This window comes from Sciurus vulgaris (genome assembly GCF_902686455.1).
Source record: "Sciurus vulgaris genome assembly, chromosome: 11".
Taxonomy (NCBI): domain Eukaryota; kingdom Metazoa; phylum Chordata; class Mammalia; order Rodentia; family Sciuridae; genus Sciurus; species Sciurus vulgaris.
In genome coordinates, this window is record NC_136472.1 from 99,196,004 (window position 1) to 99,218,779 (window position 22,776).

General features: G+C 33.0%; 1 protein-coding gene across 4 annotated transcripts in view; it reads left to right on the forward strand.

Moving 5' to 3' along the window:
* Positions 1-22,776, forward strand: part of DYNC2H1 (dynein cytoplasmic 2 heavy chain 1) — a 344,715-nt gene that overhangs the window by 160,097 nt on the left and 161,842 nt on the right. For all 4 annotated transcript variants that reach the window (XM_079101898.1, XM_079101901.1, XM_079101899.1 and 1 more), the window contains 5 exons: positions 6,377-6,442; positions 8,315-8,365; positions 9,113-9,190; positions 11,793-11,924; positions 12,855-12,927. In XM_079101898.1, coding sequence (XP_078958024.1) covers positions 6,377-6,442; positions 8,315-8,365; positions 9,113-9,190; positions 11,793-11,924; positions 12,855-12,927 — 400 coding nt within the window. The remainder of the gene's footprint in view (positions 1-6,376; positions 6,443-8,314; positions 8,366-9,112; positions 9,191-11,792; positions 11,925-12,854; positions 12,928-22,776) is intronic.

Sequence of the window (22,776 nt, forward strand, 5' to 3'; positions counted from 1 at the left end):
CACTGGGAGACTACTTTATTCTTCAGTTCAAAGGAAAAAAGAGCTCAATAAATGTAATAATTTTGTAAGTTTGTGTGTATAGACATAATGAATTAGTGTATAAATAAATGTTAAAGACTTCAAAATAATACTTATTTATTATCCTGTCTTACTCATTGTATATTTGTTTACCTTAAACTATGAAGTTTTATAATCATAAAATATCCCTATACTTGTAAAATAAGCATTTCAGTGATTTTTCCAACTTATCATTGTTGAATCCAAACCTGAATTCTGACCTTCTTATACCTAAGAATACTACACATCTCTCAGAAGATGTGCCATGCCTTGCTTTTTAATATTTAATTCACATAGTAGCTGTTTCATATATATTGGTAGTAGGCTGTTACTGTCTTTTGACTATATCTTGTGTTTTTGCTTACTGCTTCTGCTTTTATATTATGAAGATTTATTCATTTTGCACTAATTTTCATGTTATAGTTGTGAATGCATTTAATTGTTTTTTAGAGTGGTTTTAGAATCACAGCAAAATTTAGCAGAAAGTAGTCTTCCACTATACTCCATGCCGGCATGTACCACTTGGCCTCCTCCCACTGTCAAAATCCTGCACTAGCCTGGTACATTTCTTATTATCAGTGCCTACATTGACATATCTTGACTAAAGTCCATTATTTTAAATTAAGGTTCTTTTGTGACATTGTACCTTCCATAGGTTTTGATAAATGTAAATGACATATGTTCACCATTTGGGTATCAGACAGAGTAGTTTCACTTGCCTAAAAATCCCTGATGGGCCACATTTTCATCCTTCTCTCTCCTTAACCCCAGCAAGCATTAATCCTTCTATTATAGTTTTGCTTTTTTTAAAATGTCATCTATTTTTAATCATATATTATGTAGCCTTTTCAGATTGATTGACTTCTACCCTTCAGTAATGTGCATTTAAATTTCCTTTATGTCGTTTCATGGATTGTTAGCTTATTTCCTTTTAGTGCTAAATAATATCCTATTTTCTAGATATTGACCAAAGTTTGTTTATTGATTCACCTACTAAAGGATATCTTGGTTGCTTCTGAGTTTTAGCAAGTATGAACAATGCTGCTGAAAACACCCATATGCAGGTTTTTGTGTAGATATGAGTTTTTCAACTCTTGTAGGTGAATACCAAGGAGGGCAGTTGCTGTATAAGTGTAGTTTTACAAGAAACTGCCAAATTGTCTTCCAAAGTGGTGGTACCACTTTGCATTCCTGCCAGCAATGAATAAGCGTTCTTGTTTCTCCACATCCTCACCAGCGTATATCATTGTCAGTGTTTTGAATTTTGACCATTCTAACAGGTGCATTGGAGTATCTCCTTTTCATTTGCGTTTTCCTGTGATGTGATGTGTAATTCTTTATGCTTGAATGTTTATTTATATTTATTCACTTAATCAAGGGACATCTACTGAGTACTTGTATGCATATGCATAAATATCCAATATATATTTTTATAAAATATATTGTGTTTTTCAAAATACTGAATCTGGACAACAGGGATGACAAGTACAACTTAGAGGAGAAGTTTATTTTGGCATGTGGTTTCAGAGATTCAGTTCATGGTCGGCTGATTCCATTGCTTTGGGTCTAGATGAGGCAAAATCATGGCCAAAGGATGTGAAAGAGGAATGCTGTCAGCTCATGGCAGCCAGGAAGCAGAGAGAGATTGAGGAGCAAGAGGTAAAACAGAATTCCCAAAGGCACAGCCTCAGTGACCTACTTCTTCCAGCCATGCCCTAGCTGTTACCACACAGTAATTCATTCAAATTATGAATCCATCAAATGGATTAATTCACTGATTAGGTTACAACTCTCATAATCTAATGGTTTCACCTATGAGCATTCCTGCATTACTACATGAGCTTTTTGGGGGATACCTCAGATTGAAACTATAACAGACTTACTAGTAATATTTCCGTAGAGACTTTGAAAAAATATGTATCTTTTTTAGATGTTATGTCTAATATCATTACCTCTCTTCATAGGTTTACAATCACATACACATTCAATATTGGATATGAAGTGTTATTTACAATATACGAAAAACCAAATAAGATACACGTTAGAACTTTGGTAGAAAGGAGTGTACTTGAATAGATGATTTCTTTTTGTAAATAAATTTTTACTAGTTTTTTTTTTTTTTTGCTTTTATTTTTGCAGTACTAGAGATTGAGCCTAGGAGTGTTACTACCAGTTAGCTACATCTCCAACTGTTTTTAACTTTTTTAAATTTTATTTTATTAAAAATCATAAATTTACATAGGGCAATGTTGTTTGATTCATTGTTATTTTTTTCCCTTTCCCCCCACCCCTCCCACCCCTCTTTTCCCTCTATACAGTCCTTCCTTCCTCCATTCTTACCCCCCTCCTTATCCCTAACCCTAAACCTAACCCTAACCCTACACTAACCCCTTCTACCCCCATTATATGTCCTCATCCGCTTATCAGCGAGATCATTCGTCCTTTAGTTTTTTGAGATTGGCTTATCTCACTTAGCATGATATCCTCCAATTTCACCCATTTGACTGCAAATGCCATAATTTTATCATTATTCATGGCAGAGTAATATTCCATTGTGTACATATGCCACAGTTTCTTTATTCATTCATCAACTGAAGGGCATCTAGGTTGGTTCCACAATCTGACTATGGTGAATTGAGCAGCTATGAACATTGATGTGGCTGTATCTCTGTAGTATGCTGATTTTAAGTCCTTTGGGTATAGGCCAAGGAGTGGGATAGCTGGGTCAAATGGTGGTTCCATTCCAAGCTTTCTGAGGAAACTCCATACTGCTTTCCAGAGTGGCTGCACTAATTTGCAGCCCCACCAGCAATGTATGAGTGAACCTTTTTCCCCACATCCTGGCCAACACCTATTGTTGCTTGTGTTCTTGATAATCGCCATTCTAATTGGGGTGAGATGAAATCTTAGGGTAGTTTTGATTTGCATTTCTCTTATTACTAGAGATGTTGAACATTTTTTCATATATCTGTTGATTGCTTGTACATCTTCTGTGAAGTGTCTGTTCATTTCCTTAGCCCATTTGTTGATTGGATTATTTGTATTCTTGGTGTAGAGTTTTTTGAGTTCTTTATAGATTCTGGAAATTAGCGCTCTATCTGAAGTATGAGTGGCAAAGATATTCTCCCACTCTGTAGGCTCTCTCTTCACATTACTGATAGTTTCCTTCGCTGAGAGAAAGCTTTTTAGTTTGAATCTATCCCAGTTGTTGATTCTTGCTTTTATTTCTTGTGCTATGGGAGTCCTGTTAAGGAAGTCTGATCCTAAGCCAACAAGTTTCAGGTTTGGACGTACTTTTTCTTCTATAAGATGCAGGGTCTCTGGTCTGATTCCGAGTTCCTTGATCCATTTTGAGTTGAGTTTTGTGCAGGGTGAGAGATAGGGGTTTAATTTTATTCTGTTGCATATGGTTTTCCAGTTTTCCCAGCACCATTTGTTGAAGAGGCTATCTTTTCTCCATTGCATATTTTTGGCACCTTTGTCTAGTATGAGAAAATTGTAGTTATTTGGATTTGTGTCATTTTTAACTTTTTAATTTTTGAGACGGGGTCTCACCAATTTTCAACCCTCCTGACTCAGTGTCCTGAGTTCACTGGAATTATGATCCTATACTACCATGCCTGACTTTTACTGAGTTTTTTAAAAAAACAAATAATATAACTTTATTTTAGAAAATTTGCAAAATACACATAAGAAAAACGAAAATAAAAATGACCTACAGTCTCAAAACTGAAGCACCAAAATAAATTTTAGTGTCCTTAAAATTTGTTTTTTGAAGGTACATAGACACATGTTTATATAAACTTACTCTTCCTCTTTTCACAAAATATGCTATGCTGTATATTTTGTTTTGAATATCATTCATGGTAGATTTTTATTTTGAAGGACAATTTGGGAATATGAATCACAGATTTTGGAGCCAAGAATATTGCCTTCCCAGTGATAGCAAATCTCATATCTGTCATTGTAATTGGTCCTGATAGCTTCCATCATCTTAGACAGAGTTCTTGTCTTCCAAGTTAAACTGTGTGAAGACAATGGCAGGTGGGTCTTTCCCTTGACAATACAGTAGGGCACCCTCCGTCTCATGACACAAGACAGGCAAAAAAAGAACCAACTAGAAGAGAACAAGATGATAGATTTTGAACTATCTTTTGAACTGTCAGGTGATTTCAGTTTTGCTCTTGTTGTGAGTGATATTTTAATGAATTATTAAAATGATCTAGGAACACATGCATGATCCTTTTGCATAAATTTCTAGAAGTGAAATTTCTTGATGTAGGGGCATGTAGAATGTTAAGAGGAAATACAATTCTGTTCAGAATGTACCAATTTTATCCTCCCTACCAATATATTATGACATAATCATGACATCATTAATACTATGTGCCTTAATATTTTTTTAAAATTATTCCCCTTAATATTTAATATAAAATTATATGTGCTTTTATTAATAATCAGATAATATATACATATGTATGAAGAAAAAAGTCTCCTTTGTAGTTCCCCTTCCAACTTAAGTTATCCCCTTCAAATGGTTATATAACCAGTATTAAAAATTCATTTTATCATCTGCAAATTTAACTGTACTCAAATTTACCTGTATGCAAAGTGTATGTTGCAATTTTCACATGTATGGATTTTTGTATTCAGTTTTTTTTTTAAACTTTAGTTTTGTTTTAATGTGGCAATTGCTTCAGGTTTTTCCTTCCACTTTCTTGTATTTTACTAATATTTTCATCATCTGGATCATCAGCTGAATCTAATTTCAACAAGTATACTTTTTTCCAGATATTCTCCCTTCCCCACTCTGCTTTTTTTAGAAATTTTACTTATGGGGAGTGCTAATCTTCTCTATGTGCTTAACTGTTATTTAATCATACTTATTATAGAATATCTTCCAGATTCTTCTGTCATCTTAAGTACTTGGGGTTTTAGTCTTGTCCAATGTGTTTAGTGATGCTTGCTCGTAGTGGAGTATTTTCTTATGTTGGCAGTTTTGGGCTTTCAAGTTCATTGATGCTTTATTTTTTGGTGTACTTGAGATCTAGATTAGGGATGTAACTGTCTAAACCAGGTTTGCCTAAACTCTTGCCAGGTATCCAGTGAAATCACTATTAATTTGGTTGTTCATAGATTTCTTGTTAGTCCTATAGTTAAATTTTATCTGTGAAGTTTGTACTAAGCAACAAGTATAAATTTTTCAGAGGGTACTTCCTTTTACCCAGTTTTGAGGTGAATTTGTCTCCTGCTTCCTGTGAATATGGGCATATGGTCATAGTCTTTCTTTATAATGTAACTTTTAAAGGGCCCCAGATTTAGACCAAGATCTCATTTTTAGTGTCCTTCCTCATGTTGTCCCTGGTAGCACCTAACTCTAGATTACTATGCCTGATGTTTTCCTTCAAGTCAGCCACAGCTGTTTTAATACCACTATGGTTTTTTAGTTCACTCTTTCTGAGTTTTGGGAACTGTTGTCCCATTCTTTTTATTTTTTTAAGTGCAACCATATGTTATCTTTTATCTAAAATTTTATGTGTTTGTAACTTGAAAGTTTTTATAGTCTTCTATCTTTCATCTTGCTGGCATTGAGAAACCAGTAGCTAATTTTCTATAATTCTGTAAAAGTTGTTCCACAGGTATAAACATTAATACTGATCAAATAATAAAATATGTTTGACCTACCTATTTCTTGACATAATGTGGTAATGCTTTTGTTTTACCTGTAAGATATGACAAGTTCTTTTGTTAACTTTGCTTCTTTTCCCTAAGTAATAACATATTGATGGAATTATTCATTGGGTTCAGTTTGTAAGATTTCTTTTTTTTTATTAAGTGGAAAGTGAAGAGTTCACTAGTTTCCTATTTAATTTAGGAAGTTAGTCAATATCTAGAAAGGAGAAAATATTGTAGTTGTGATAATTACATGTAATCACCCTTATGTTTAAACTTACACAATGACAAATTGAAGATTGCTAATGTACAAAGTTGATCTGGTTAGTAATATGTGGTTCAAACTTAATAGTTGAATTTCAACTAACTAAATAAGTTATATTTTTTATTTTTTACTGAGATATACATTCAACTTTATCTTAGTACTTTATCTAAGAATTTTATTACTTATTGCTTTTGCTTCCTCCACCCCAACTTAGAAGTATTTGTTTTATGGAGACGTAGTCTGTACAGTCGTTTCTTATATTGATAAAAGTAGGTGATTTGAAGACAAAATTTTGATTTTTATGAGCCAGAATTGAAGGGCTATGTTTTTCCAAAGACACAAATTTAGAAAAGTCATGATACTGTCTGTTATTCTTTGCAGGCTGATCAGCTGATGTTTGCTTTGCATTTTGTTCGGGGCATGCATCCTGAACTTTTTCAAGAAAATGTAAGTGGAATTGAAGGAAGAAAACTTTAGAGTTACAGGAAAACTTGGTGATGGGTGTATTTTTAATTAGATTAGAAGCTACTTTAGGCCATAAATTATGTATTAACTTATTAATGTTTTACAAAGTTAGAAATTCAGTGTAATATGCTATTTTTCAGTTCTGTTCCCTTATTGGTAAACCCAACTTTCCTGAGTGATGACAAGGAAAGGAATCTAAGTAACTTATCAAGCTGCCTTGGTTTTTCTGAATCTAGGTTCATTTACTTAGGATACCAGAGGAAGCAGCCTTCTTATTTTCCTGGCCTACACAGTAGAACCAGTAAATGAAGTGAGAGAATATGGGTATACAACTACATTATTTATTACCTTCTTTGACTTGTCAAGAGTCAGCAGGCACTGTGGTGCATTCCTGTAGTATCAGCAATTTAGCAAGGCCCTAAGCAACTCAGTGAGACCCTGTCTCTATGATAAAAGGCTGGGAATGTGGCTCAGTGGTTAAGTGCCCCTGGGTTCAATTCCCAGCACAAAAAAAAAAAAAAAAAAAAAAAAAAGTCAGCTGGTGAAGCAAGAGGATGGACAGTTCCTAGAAACTTCCTATAGCCCATAGATTTATGTTAATATCTTTATATATAATTTTATCTTTTTGGTCTATGGTGTCTGTTTTTGTCTGCCATATAATGTCCTCTGAAACTTCAAAAGAATATTCCTTGAGCTAGGGCTTAACCAATCTATCTCTGGTCTACCTGTAATTTTTAAAAAATATTTATTCTGTAATAATTTTTCTTATAAAGTAAGACTTTAGTAGCCAGGGTGCCAGTGCTGTACATCTTTGACCTAGTGACCTTTAATTCTACTTGGTCAGACTTTAACTATCTTCTGGAATTCCTTCATTCAAATAGTTTAACAGGCAGTTCATTCGTAATTCTGTCAGTCTTTCTTTTCCTCTAACTCAATATAGTCTGGTTCACTTGTATATTTTTTTCTGAATTTATTAACTTGACTTCTTTTATTCCTGTTAACGTCAATGTCTTTCCCTCTTCCTGTATAATTTTTTTCACCATGATCATTATGTTTCATGTAATATAAGATCTGTATTCCCTGTTTTTTTCCTACTGGAATATAACTAAATTATCACTGAGAAAAAGGGAATATTTTTCTGATACATTGTAGAAGTAATCATCCCTATTTTAATTACATGAGATTGCATAATTATAATAGGGAGAGTAGATGGTGAGGATGGTGGAGACAGGAATTATGTTGGTTTGGTAGTTTTTCCAGATTGCTATCAAATTCTTATATACTATATTTGCTAGACCATGTGTGACAAGTAGTACGATAATGTCCCTTATTATCTAATCTGTGAGAATCCTAGAGTGAAGACGTAGATTTTCTTGGAACACCATATTCCGTAACACTTAAATTATCTTGATTCTGTGCCTAAAAAATAGATTAATGGCAATGTTATTCCAATCTGTAGGAAAAGATAAGTCAATGGAAGTAATTTTCTGAACTTTACCAATCATATAGTTTTAAAATTTTTGGCATACCTTACTGCTAATCTAATAGTGAGAATTGGCATATAAAAGAACATAGTAACAGGTAGTAAGAAATGTTAATTGAATTACCCATTTAAATTTTTAGACATTGAGACTAACATATATTTTTTAACAAAGTTCTTCCTAGTACTGCTTATTATTATTTTATATTGGTACATGAACTCATAATGTTAATATACTAGAAGAAGTAAGTAGATGTGAAAGATGTTTTGTTTTTTTTATCTTCTTAGCTGCATTGTAAGTCATCTTATAGAAAAATTTAAATAATTTTGACTTTTAAAAAATATTTTTTATTTTCTTCATTGTTATTCAAAAGGAGTGGGATACATTTACAGGTGTGGTTGTTGGAGATATGTTACGGAAAGCTGTAAGTTAAAATAAAATTTATTTATTTATTATTAGAGAAAATATCTCTGACTTTGACTTCATAAAGTATAATTAGTTTCAGAGGAATTTGAAATTATACTTTGATCAGAGGAGTATATTCTGGCCTCTGCTGCTATAATATGGACTTAATATATTTTTTGACATTGAAGATATATTGTCTTGAGAATAATATTAAATACTAAGGAATTAATGTAGTTCATTTTTAGCAGTATATGTATACTTTATTCTAAGAAAATTTTTATAATCTTTAGGAAAATCAAACCTTGTTACTAGGAAAATTTTCTTATGTAAATGAAGTTGAAAAAATACTTCTTAAAACTTTTAATAACTTCAAATTCAGGATTTTTTTTTCACTTTTCTATTTGACTAAATAATGGATGATATTCTTCAAATCAGTCCATTGAAAATATTTTACAGAACCTAGATCACATCTGAAGTGCAAGATATAATTTAAAATAATGTACTTTCTATCATAGTCTCTTATGACATTTTTTCCTAAGTTTCATGAATAGCTACATACAATGAAAGTTAATGAACAGTTGTCTAACTAGTCTCTCTATACCTTTTATTACATATAGTTTTGTCATGGTGACTTGTAAATTATAAAAAATAGAATATTGAATGAGTAGTTTTTTCAAAATTGTGTCATAAAGTAGCTAGTCAATTGCTATTTTTAAACTCTGAATTTTACCTAACATACCAAAGAAAATAATTGTTTCTATTAAAGGATTCTCAACAAAGAATACGTGATCAACTTCCATCTTGGATAGATCAGGAAAGAAGCTGGGCAGTAGCAACATTAAAGGTATTCCTTTTCTGCTTGAGGGGTAGCTGAATTTTTTTTTTGTGCATTTTAGTTATTTCTGTTGAGTTTTTTTATGTTTTATTTATTTATACTCAATGTTTATTTCTGAGACTAGGACATGTCTCAGCTGAAAGACATCAAAGAATTATTGTGATTACTCCAGTAATCAATATTTAATTGATTAAATCTTTCATTTATGAAATAGCATGTCTTTAATGTTCAGGTATTCTAAATATAGTATCTTTCTCTCTTTACCTCTCTTCAGTTTTATCTGTTTTTAATTATTTAGGCCAAAATATTATTTTTATGGATAATGAAAGACAAACATACTTCTCTGTGTGTGTGTCTATCTTTCCTTCCTACCTCCCTTCTTGTGCTTTTCCTTCTCAATTCTTATATTACAATACTGCATGGTAAAAACAATGAGAATAGCTAGCAGTTGTTAATAGCTTATTGTTTTTAAGGCATTATGCAGAGTTTAAAAATGGATTATGTGATTAGATATGTCCAATAACATTATGTGTAGCTACTGTTATTATCTTCATATAACAGATGAAGAAACAAAGGCACAGAGAGGTATTCTCTTGTTTATGGTCACTTAGAAAATGGAGGCAGAATTCAAAACTGGGCTTCTTGTTGCATAATCTGGTCTCTTTTACCACTATTCTATATGCCTTTTTTCCAAAAATAGTTGTTGAATAAAATAAATTATATACTTTGCCATTTATTATTTTCTTCAATCAGTATAGTGCCTGTGACCAAACTTTAGTCAGCCCCCTGAACCTCTCCTGGGCCTATCAGTGTACTTCCTTGTAAAATCTAATTTTAGCAGGAACTCTGCTATGTTGGTTTAACCAGAATTTTCCTGTTCTCTGGATCTTAACATCCATGATATCTAATTGGCATTTTCATCCTCCACTATCCCCCAGGTGATTCTGATCACCTTGACCTGTGTTCAGCAAGAATTCTGTTGAATTGGTTTAGCCAGAATCTTCCTTACCCCTGACCCCTGATGTTTTCTCTTGGTAATTTCCTTTTTTTTTTTTTTTTTGGTGGTACTGGGGATTAAACCCAGGACCTTTTTCATGCTAGGTAAGCACTATCCTGAGCTATATCCCTGAGCTATATAACTGAGCTATATCCCCAGCACCCCCTTGGTAATTTTCTATTTGCAGACTACTACCCTCTTATAAGTTATTGTATTCAGAATTGAAAGCTATTCTATATTGACATCTTTTCCCCTATTGCAATATCCTTGAATAAAATTTGTTTTTACTGTTCCAACTATTGTCCAGATCTGTTTTTTTTTCTTCAACATCAGTGGGATGACAAATGCATATTTTTATATTGAGGCCCACCATGAATAAACTTACACTGTAGAGATTATATCAAATAATTACTTTCTGATATGGTTGGCACAGTATAAGAGGGATAGTTCTGGTAATTTGACCCAGTGTTTAACCTGCAACTAGAGAGCCTTCTAACTGTGCTGTACAGCCTATCTTCAATACATAATGACTATATGATGTGTAATGCACCTAAATTAGTGGAGAATAGAGCTTACATACTGATATTAAAGCCAACAGACCATTATCACATTATCCTAACATGCTTACATCATTTATTGAAAATAATTAAATTGAAATGTAATTTTTTAATATTCTCCTGTTTAGTTTTAGGATAAATGATGAAATTTGGGCATTATAATCAATTATTGAGATAGAAATATAGATACTTGGATAAAGAATTCTTACATACTTGATTCAATTTTATGTTACATGAAGTTTAACAGTACAGGCACAGATCTTCTAATTCATCATTATTTTCAGTGAAAATTCTCCATCTGTACAGCTTTACATTTCTGATCCTATAAGAACAGCATTCTTGCTGAAGGCTGATGAGGGTGATTACATATCAAAGGGAGGGGATGAGACATTTGATCAGATACTGAGCATAGGGATTTTGCTAAACTGACTTAGCAGTTTCTTGCTAAAACTGAATTTTGCAAGGAAGGACATGAAACCTTAGGTTGAAGCCTAATCAAAAAAAGCTCTGCAGACCTGACCTAAGGTTTTTATTTTTTATTTATTTTTTTCCTGTGTGTGTGTGTGTGTGTGTGTGTGTGTGTGTGTGAGAGAGAGAGAGAGAGAGAGAGAGAGCGAGAGAGAGAGAGAGAGAGAGAGAGGGAATCCTTATTGATATGAAATTTGACATATTTTTGCAGTTTAACATGGAATTCAATTGCAGCAATCCCTAAAATTTGTACTTGATTTTTAGTGACAGCATTTCTTTTCTCCACAAGGTGGAGATAGCTAGGTATAAATATTTTCATGTAGAGAAAAGATTTCTTTTATGAGTATTGATTTAGTCCTACTTTGAAAATGTTTTATTTAATTCTAGCATTGACACTGGATGAGTCTACCATACTGTTTCTGACCTAGAAATGATCAAGACATCTTAGATAAACCAAGGCAAAGCAGAAAACCAGCAATATGTACCCATTAGTAGTTGGTTTTATTTGCATTTTTTAAAAGATAAAAAATATGTACATGTTTACATACTTACATGTAGCTCATTATATGTTGTTATTTTTATTTTTTAGATTGCTCTTCCCAGTCTTTATCAGACTCTCTGTTTTGAAGATGTAGCTCTGTGGCGTACTTATTATCATAATTCAATGTGTGAACAGGAGTTTCCATCTATTCTTGCAAAGAAAGTTTCCTTATTTCAGCAGGTAATATTTAATGTTATAAAAATGCCAAAAAATATTTAATATGTCATAATTCAGAAATCATTTAAAGAAACTCAGTTTTAAAGGTATTATCTAACCTTTAGTAGCTTGTGGAAGGATTTTTTTTCTTTTTACCAACTTATCTAGACAAATTACTTGCAAAATTTCTAAATAGGGTGTCTCCCATTGTAGATTTTCTTATTCTTTTTGTCTGTGATGCAAATGAGATCTTGTAATAGGAAAAATGATTTTAAAAGAAACTAAGATACCAATTACCTTAGTTTTTATTCATTTTCTAGAGTTCTATCAAAACAGAATGATGAATTCTACTGATAGGTTCCATTCAGTTTGTGGCTAGGCAAAAGAGTAGAGTGGAAGAGCTCTCTAGAAATTGGTGTTTTAGGAAATGACCCTTGCATTTAACCATTTTTTAGACTGTTGACTATAGTATCTGTCTTCATTTTGTCTTTGTATACACTGAATTCTTTTTCAAGTGTGCTTAAAAATGAAAAATAGAAAAGTACAAACCATATAGGAATGAAATAAACATCTAAGAATAATGTAGATATATGTGATTTTAACATAAAAGTAGTGATTTGAAGATTTTAGGCAGGATCTCTGTCACCAGAAATGTTTTAGCTGTATTTTCTTATTTTCACCTGCTATTTAGTTCTTAGATCTTGAAGACATAGCTAACCTCATGTTTAGTTTAGATTATAGTTTTGAGGAAGCAAATGAATTTCAGTAATATTCTGGATATTAAAATGATGTCTTTGCATATGCCTGTTGTGACAGTTTAAGCATAGTAAACACTATGGAACAATGATGTGTACACATATTTTAGTAAACATTTATTGAATTAGTGAACATTAATTGTTATTAAAGTCATTTGGGAAATTTATTATTTAAAAATATTCTGTGCTTTATTTTTAGGTTCTTGTAGTACAGGCTCTAAGACCTGACAGATTGCAAAGTGCCATGGCTCTCTTCGCATGTAAAGCTCTGGGTAAGTGCAGTACTTTTCAAGACCAACCAGTAATCTGAATCATTTGTTTTAATTAACATTTTATTTTATGTGACCTTAGTTTAGAAATGTTGTAAGGTCTCTGTTTTTTATTCTTCTTATCTTATAATCTTTACCTGGTTTAAAAGATAATTCTCTTTTGGATAAGCATGTGTAATGTTGAATTACACTTGCTATTTAATTGACATCCTATATTTAATAAAGGTATTTGAGGTTTTGTAAATTATTTTCTTATGAAAATGCTTTGGGTATTTGTCAGTTTTGAAGATTACAAAAAAGATAATCAAGTGTTGGTGCCAAATTTGTACTGTGCAAGTACTACTTATAATCAGACTTCAGTGGAAAATTTAGACAATTAAATTAAAACACTTGCACAGATACCATAATCTTAGGAAGTAAAGTCCTCAAAACAAGTAATTTTTGCCATGTGTAAAACAAAACAAACAAAAACAGAAAATTTATTTCAAATCATAAATTTCACAATATAGTTTTGCCAATCCTTTTAAGATTATACTGACTGAAGAATTGTTGTTTTTTTTTTTTTACATTGTCTCTTACCTTGATTTTCTTTTTTTTTTTTTCTTTTTTTTTTATTGTAAACAAATGGGATACATGTTGTTTCTCTGTTTGTACATGGCGTAGAGGCATTCCATTTGTGTAATCATAAATTTATATAGAGTAATGTTGTTTGATTCATTCTGTTATTTTTTTTCCCTTCTCCCACCCCTCCCACCCCTCTTTACCCTCTATACAGTAGTTCCTTCCTCCATACTTGCCCCCCTCCCTAACCCTAACTCTAACCCTAACAGTAACCCTTCCCTCCCCCCCATTATGTGTCATCCTCCACTTATTAGCGATATCATTCGTCCTTTGGCTTTTTGAGATTGGCTTATCTCAATTAGCATGATATTTTCCAATTTCATCCATTTGCTGCAAATGCCATAATTTTATCATTCTTTATGGCTGAGTAATATTCCATTGTATATATATATACCATAGTTTCTTTATCCACTCATCAATTGAAGGGCATCTAGGTTGGTTCCACAGTCTGGCTATTGTGAATTGAGCAGCTATGAACATTGATGTGGCTGTATCTCTGTAGTATGCTGATTTTAAATCCTTTGGGTATAGGCCAAGGAGTGGGATAGCTGGGTCAAATGGAGGGTCCATTCCAACTTTTCTAAGGAATCTCCACACTGCTTTCCAGAGTGGCTGCACTAATTTGCAGCCCCACCAGCAATGTATGAGTATACCTTTCTCCCCAACACTTGTTGTTGCTCGTATTCTTGATAATCGCCATTCTAATTGGGGTGAGATGGAATCTTAGGGTGGTTTTGATTTGCATTTCTCTTATTACTAGAGATGTTGAGCATTTTTCCATATGTTTGTTGATTGCTTGTAGATCTTCTTCTGTGAAGTGTCTATTCATTTCCTTAGCCCATTTGTCGACTGGATTATTTGAATTCTTGGAGTAGAGTTTTTTGAGTTCTTTATAGATTCTGGAGATTAGTGCTCTATCTGAAGTATGATTGGCAAAGATATTCTCCCACTCTGTAGGCTCTTTCTTCGCATTGCTGATAGTTTCCTTTGCTGAGAGAAAGCTTTTTAGTTTGAATCTATCCCAGTGGTTGATTCTAGCTTTTATTTCTTGTGCTATGGGAGTCCTGTTAAGGAAGTCTGATCCTAGACCAACAAGGTGAAGATTTGGACCTACTTTTTCTTCTATAATCTGCAGGGTCTCTGGTCTGATTCCGAGGTCCTTAATCCATTTTGAGTTGAGTTTCGTGCATGGTGAGAGATATGGGTTTAGTTTCATTCTGTTGCATATGGATTTCCAATTCTCCCAGCACCATTTGTTGAAGAGGCTATCTTTTCTCCATTGCATATTTTTGGCACCTTTGTCTAGTATGAGAAAATTGTATTTATTTGGGTTTGTGTCCATGTCTTCTATTCTGTACCATTGATCTACCTTTCTATTTGGTACCAATACCATGCCGTTTTTGTTACTATTGCTTTGTAGTAGAGTTGAAGATCTGGTATTGCAATACCCCCTGTTTCACTCTTCCTGCTAAGGATTGCTTTAACTATTCTGGGTTTCTTATTCTTCCAGATGAATTTCATAATTGCTTGCTCTATTTCTGTAAGGTACGTCATTGGGATTTTAATTGGAATTGCATTGAATTTGTATAGCACTTTAGGTAGTATGGCCATTTTGACAATATTAATTCTTCCTATCCAAGAACATGGAAGATCTTTCCATCTTCTAAGGTGTTCTTTAATTTCTTTCTTTAGTGTTGTATAGTTCTCATTGTAGAGGTCTTTCAGCTCTTTTGTGAGATTGATTCCCAAGTATTTATTTTTTCGAGGCTATTGTGAATGGGGTAGTTTTCCTAATTTCTCTTTCTGAAGATTCATCACTTATGTATAAAAATGCATTGGATTATGGGCATTGATCTTGTAACCTGCTACTTTACTGAATTCACTTATGAGTTCTAAGAGTTTTCTGGTGGAATTTCCAGGTTCCTCTAAATATATAATCATGTCATCAGCGAACAGGGATAGTTTGTGTTCTTCTTTTCCAATTCGTATCCCTTTAATTTCTTTGGTTTGTCTAATTGCTCTGGCCAGAGTCTCAAGAACGATGTTGAATAGAAGTGGTGAAAGAGGGCATCCCTGCCTTGTTCCAGTTTTTAGGGGAAATGCTTTCAGTTTTTCATCATTTAGAATGATATTAGCCATGGGCTTAGCATAAATGGCCTTTACAATGTTAAGGAATGTTCCCACTATCCCTATTTTTTCTAGTGTTTTGAGCATGAAGGGGTGCTGTATTTTATGAAATGCTTTTTCTGCATCTATTGAAATAATCATGTGATTCTTGACTTTAAGTCTATTAATATGGTGAATTACGTTTATTGATTTCCTGATGTTGAACCAACCTTGCATCCCTGGGATGAAACCCACTTGGTCATGGTGCACTATCTTTTTAATATGTTTTGTATGCGATTTGCTAAAATTTTGTTGAGAATTTTTGCGTCGATGTTCATTAAGGATATTGGTCTGAAATTTTCTTTCCTTTATGAGTACATACCATGCACATGGACTCAGCAAAAAAGCTGGAGTATCCATCCTCATTTCCGATAATGTGGACTTCAAGCCAAAGTTAGTCAGAAGGGATAAAGAAGGTCATTTCATACTGCTTAAGGGAAGCATAAATCAGCAAGATATAACAATCATAAACATCTATGCCCCAAACAGTGGCTCATCCATGTATGTCAAACAAATCCTTCTCAATTTCAGAAATCAAATAGACCATAACACAATAATACTAGGTGATTTTAACACGCCTCTCTCACCACTGGACAGATCTTCCAGACAAAAATTGAACAAAGAAACCATAGATCTCAATAACACAATCAATAATCTAGACTTAACGGACATTTATAGAATATACCATCCAACCAAGAGCGAATACACTTTCTTATCAGCAGCACATGGATCCTTCTCTAAAATAGACCATATATTATGCCACAAAGCTAATGTTAGCAAATACAAGAAGATAGAGACACTAGCATGTATTCTATCAGATCATAATGGATTGAAGTTAGAAATAAATGAAAGAGTAAAACACAGAAACTATTCCAACATCTGGAGATTAAACAATATGCTATTATATGATGAATGGATAACAGAAGATATTAGGAAGGAAATTAAAAAATTCTTAGAGGTAAATGAGAACAAAGAAACATCATATCAAAATCTCTGGGACACTATGAAAGCAGTACTTAGAGGGAAATTATTTCATGGAGCGCATTTAATAAAAAAGTAAAACTCAACAAATAAACGACCTAACACTACAGCTCAAAGCCCTAGAAAAGGAGTACAGAACAGCACCGAAAGTAGTAGAAGACAGGAAATAGTTAAACTCAGAGGTGAAAACAATGAAATTGAAACAAAAGAAACAATACAAAAACTGACTGAAGAATTGTTATCACCAATTGGAAATAATTCCACCTTTTCAAGAAAATTTGGAAAAAACTGTGTTAAGGAAAGAGAATAATGAAAGGATTTTACTTAAAGTACAGACTCATTCAAGAATAATGAATCTTTACTATGAGTAAATGAAATTTTAGAATTATGTTGAAAATGGAAAACATCATAGTTAAAATAGTTTCTGGCAGTTTTCCCCAGAAATCATTTATTTCTATTAGTTTATATATAAGTATAAAAATAGTATTTATAAATAATATTAATTTATATATATAATAGAAACCTTAAATTTCTATTAATTTATATATGTGTGTATATATATGTCATTGCATCCTGCACTGTGAATGAACAGTTTACCAAACACAGGCTGTGAGTCACATTGAGAAAATTAAAAGCCATAAGAAAAATGAAATAAGGACAAAGGACACGAAAATAGGTAAAATGCAGGTCCTGGTGGGTTGGTCAACCAGATGGGTATGACCACTAACAAAGAGACTTCTGCTTGCCTTGTTTTATAGGCAAAAAACATCAAAAGGATTTATTGTGATAAAAACTTCTTCAAAGCAGAAACAGGCTAATTGGGGCTTATTTACTTGGCTATCTCTTTTCTAGTTCTGAAGAGCTGGCACCTCAAGGCTATTAATTTCTTCCACCCCAGGGCAGCAGGTGTTTGAATTCAAAGCTATCGGACCCCTAAATTCCACTCCAGGCATGGAATCTGCCCCTTTAACAATGGTCACCTGCAAGTGAGCCTGTCTTTCAGCACCTTTTCACTGATAGATTCCCAGAAGCAGCGTCTGCTGTCCAAGGCTGTAGAGTTCAAAGCAATGATTTGCTGCTCCTGACATATATATATATATATATATATATATATATATATATATGTGCATCTATTTATAAAATTTATGTAGAGCATTTCTCCACTATAATTTACATGTATTGTACTCAAGAAAGATTCATATAATATACATAAGTTCTCTAAATTAGAATTTCTCTAATAAATAAGTAGTTAGCACAGAGTTTTATGAAGTTGAAAAAATAATAGGCCTTATGTGAAAACCTTTGAGGTAGCGAATAATCATTCTCTTGTTAGTACATAAATTATTGTATTTAGGTATGTCAGTATTACTTTGAGAAATTGACCCTTAGCTTTAGGTTATTAATTTTACCCTAGTGAGCACACTCTTTTATTTAAATTTGAATGTTCATAATGATATTATCATAACTAACATTTAAACAGCTTTTACGGTATGCCAGAGATTAATTTAAATACCACACATATCAACTTTTTTAATCTTTACAACAACCTATGAAGTGCTATTTTATTTCCCTTTATAGATGAGGAAACAAGATCACACAACTAGTAAATGATAGAATTCCAACACAGCTCCAAAGCCTGAGTTCTTATTAATAACAAAAGAGACAAATTTGTTTTCAGTATATGGGGGTATTGTTGGCAATTGCTAACATAAAAGTCTCCTTAAGTCTTATAGTTGTATAATATACACATTTATTCCTACTGTAACCTACTGTATTAGTTTCCTACAACTGCCATAACAAAATACTACAAACCAGGTGACTTAAAACAACAGAACTTAATTGTCTCACAGTTCTTTCTGGTGGTTTGAACTCTGAAACCAAGGTGTTGGCAAATCATACTCTGAATTCTTTTGGGGAAATCCTGGCTTGCCTATTGCTATATTCTGATGGTTTACTGGCTGTCTTTGGTGTTCCTTGGCTTGTGACTGCATAACTTGAATCTATGCCTTCATTGACACTTGACATTCTCTGTTTTCTATTTATCTGTATTCTTCTATAGGAACCCAATCATATTGGCTTGGGGCCCGCTATACTCAAATATAGTTAACTATGTTGGCAATGTCCTTATTTCCCAATAAGTTCATATGCTGTAGTACTGGGGTTAGAACTTACTAAAATATCTTTTGGGGGAACTCAACTCAACCCATAGCGTTGATCAAGGCAGTTCTTCATGTGATCCCTGTCTTCTGCCTCCCCAAAATAAACATGCATACACCCAGATAATTTGAGTTTCATTTCAAACTGGTCTGCTGATTGGTTGGTGATGGGTTTATGGAAATGAGTCTGGAAATACCCTGTTTTTCTTTACCTTTGTTATGGAGAGGAAATATCCCTGTTTATTTATCTTTGATAGAATGCTTATCTAGCCAATAATTTTTACATGTGTGTGGCAGAATTTTTATCCACCAGACTTTTGATTGTGAATAATATACCCATATCAAACTCACTTAAGTGAAGAAGAAAGAGAATTTTTTTGGATTAAGTAACTAGTATTCAGAAAGGATGAAGTAGGGGGCTGGCTTCTGGGCCAATTGACTTCATGAATTCAGACAAAATCAGTAGACTTTTCTGTTTAAGACTTGTAGTTTGTTTTTTTTCCTCCATAAGCCAAAATTTTCTGTTTCTCCCATTTTCTTTGTGTCTTTATCTTTCTTTGCCTCTTATATTGCTTTTAGACTCTCATTTTAATTTCAATCTGTATGCTGTCTTTTGTCTTACATATTCTGCTAAGATAAGGCTGCTGACCTCCTGAGTCATATTTTTAAACTGGTGATACAAGGGGGAAAAAGACACTTTCACCATCAAAATACTAGGTCTGATTTGTTCAGTTGGGAAGCATGTCCACACTATAGTTATACCACCAGAAATATGTGGAATTATAATTTCTTGAAAAAGAAAGCATGGATAGGCAAGGAGCTATTTCCAGAAGTAGGAGAAAGGGGTGTTGGTACAAAACGATAAATGTGCATTATAATCAGGTTATATCAACCTATTTAACTAATTTTTATTTTAAACAGTTCGTTACAGTTGAGCCATTAATTTATAAAGTGCATTTTAACTACTTTAAGAGTTACAAGTATGTAACTTTTGATTGTTTAGAATGAAGTAGTTTTCTTAACATGGTGTCCATGTTAAGAAAAACGGGAGAAGGATTTCATGAAAATAAGAAGGAGATCAGTGGAGCAGAGGAAGAGGATTGAGGGGGAAGGGTAGGGATGGGAAAAGAGAGGAACTGTGGAATGAAGTGGACCAAATTATGTTATTTACATCACAATGAATTCTGCCTTCATGCATATCTATAAAACCCCAATTGTAAAACAATAAATAAATAAAAGACCAGTAGAGTAGAGGAAGGGGAATGGCAGAGTGAGGAAGGGAGGGATTGAAGTGAAACAAATTTTATTCATGCATGTATAATTATGTCAAAATGAACCCTACTGTTATACATAATGAACTAATGAAAACATTAAAAAAGAAAAATGCTTATGATCATATTTTATCTTGCAATTGAAACATTTAACATTCCCAAATTTGGATACACATGGTGAGTAATAACTATATTAGATATAATATGAAAACCATCTATCCCTGTATTTACTACTTAAATTAGTTGAAATAGTCTTTAAGTAACATTTTTGAGGAAATAGAAACATTATTATAGAAATTCATCTCCCTTAACAACTACCTGTTTTGGTATTCCTACTCATTCTGCTTTCTTTTCTGTTTCTGTGAATGAATATTGTTGTGGCAAAGGTCAACTCATTTACTCCATTCCTGTCATTATCTCTGTCTCTTATATCATGAATCACGTTCTTAATGGCTCTTTCATCAGCATACAAACATATTATTATCATCTCAAAATATTCCTCCTGTGATCCTGTGTCTTCCCTCGCTACGAGCAGTTTTTACATTCTTCTATACCAAAACATCTGGAAAATGTGTCTGTGGTTAGAGACCACAGTAATCCATTTTCTAAACTCTTATTCTATCTTCTATTGTGACTTCTAACCCTAAAGTTCCACAAAATTCCTTTTAATAAGGTATTTGGTTTTTTATATTGCTATATCCAGTGGTGACTTCTGTGCTTTTGTTTTTGTTCTCTCAAGCAAGTTCCATTTCTTTCTTTCTTAAATACTTTTTTTTTCTTGATTGCTATGTTTCTTATTCCATTCCTCAACCCTTTTAGGCTGTTCCTCTCACTTCCTTTCTGTGTGCTCTCTACATGTCTTCTATGTGTTGGTGTGTTTATTCTCTCATTGCATCCTTGCCCTGAGTTCCCTTCTTTCATTATTTATACATTTTTTCTACAGATGCTGTCACTCAACCTCTGGCTTTAAATATCATCTCTAAACTACTGAGTTTTATAATTCTTATGTCTAACTCTGGAATTCTAGTCTTACGTATCCAAATGCTTATTTGATGTTTTTATATGAATGCCTAATAGACATCATAAATTTAATGTGACCAATATAGAACTTTTGATTTTTCTATCTGAGCATCCACTCATTTGCTGAAATTAAAACCCAAAATAATTCTTTGCTTTCTTTTCCTTACTCCTATACCCAATCTATCTGCATTTTTTTTTGTTTCAACTCTGAAACTTTTTCTATATTTATTAACTTCACTTCATTACTTCCCAACCTAAATAATCTATCATCATCTCTCACCTCAGTTACTTAACAATTTTTTAATTTGTTGTCTCTATCTTCAGAATATACACAAAATCCACTCACTTCTCACACCTCCACCACAATCTACTACATTGTTCTTATGAGCAAAACTACTACCTTTCAGGCTTCTGACCTTCCTTACTTCCTTACTTCTTAACAGTAGTTAGAGTACCTTTTGAATATAAATTAGATGATATTCCTCCTCTGCTGAAACACTACTGATGGCATCTCTCTTAGTATTCTTGCAGTGTCTTATAAGGACTTATCTCTTTTGTTCCTCTCTTTCCCTTCAAATTTCTCTTCCCTCTCATCCTTTTTTAATTCTTTCCTAGGATAACTTATTTCCTGTTCTTCTAGTGCTCCAAGTGTGTTTCTGGAGTATCATGACCTTTATCCTGTCATCTAAGTGTACTTTAAAACCAAAGTCATCTCCCTTCCCTCTCTCCTCCAACATTATTTTTTTTCAGTGATGATGTGTTTTATGGTTGTGTCCCTAGTGCCTTAACAGCTTCTGGAACATAAAGGCACTATAAATGTTTGTTAATAAGGACTACTTTCCTAATTGGTTCTTCCTACTTCAATTTTTGCTTCATTTTCAATCCCTTCATTCCAGAAGGATGTGTCATCCTTTTGAAACTAAAGCCAAATCTTCCTTGCATAAAATCATCAAAGTCTTCTCAAACACAATAAAATTCAGATTTCTCATCCACAATTATAAACCCTACACAGTCTGGCTCCTGTCCTATTTCTGTGGCCTCATCTTGTACCCGTCTTGTTCACTGTGCTTTAGTGGGCAAAATGCCCCAGAACTTTGTTCTATCAATTTGCTCTCTATATGCATCCATATATATATATATATATATATATATATATATATATATATATATATAAAATGGAGTCTCCTGTATTATTTAGGCGCTAACTTAAAATATTACATTGTCAGATAAGTTTTTATGGGCCATCTAATCTGTTCTAAAAACATCAACCTGTTTTTAAATTCTCTACATAGCACTTAACACTATCTGGTATATTTTTGGCTTATCTCTATATGTTCATCTGTTCCAATAACTTGAATGTAAGTTTAAGTAAAATGAGACAATTTTTAAGAGAGGTTCTTAAGAGTTTTATCTTTTTCCCACCTGCTTAATCTTTAAAAATGAGATCTTTATGCCATATTGCACATGACTTTCCTTACTGTTTTGTTATTTAATGTTCTACCAACTCTTTGGAATACTTCCATTAATGGTACTATTTCATTCCAGGTCAAATGACATTTAAGGCTTAACAGCTTTATTGAAAACCCCATGTTATTCAATTATTCACATGCTTTGAAAGCATACTATTTTAAAGGAAA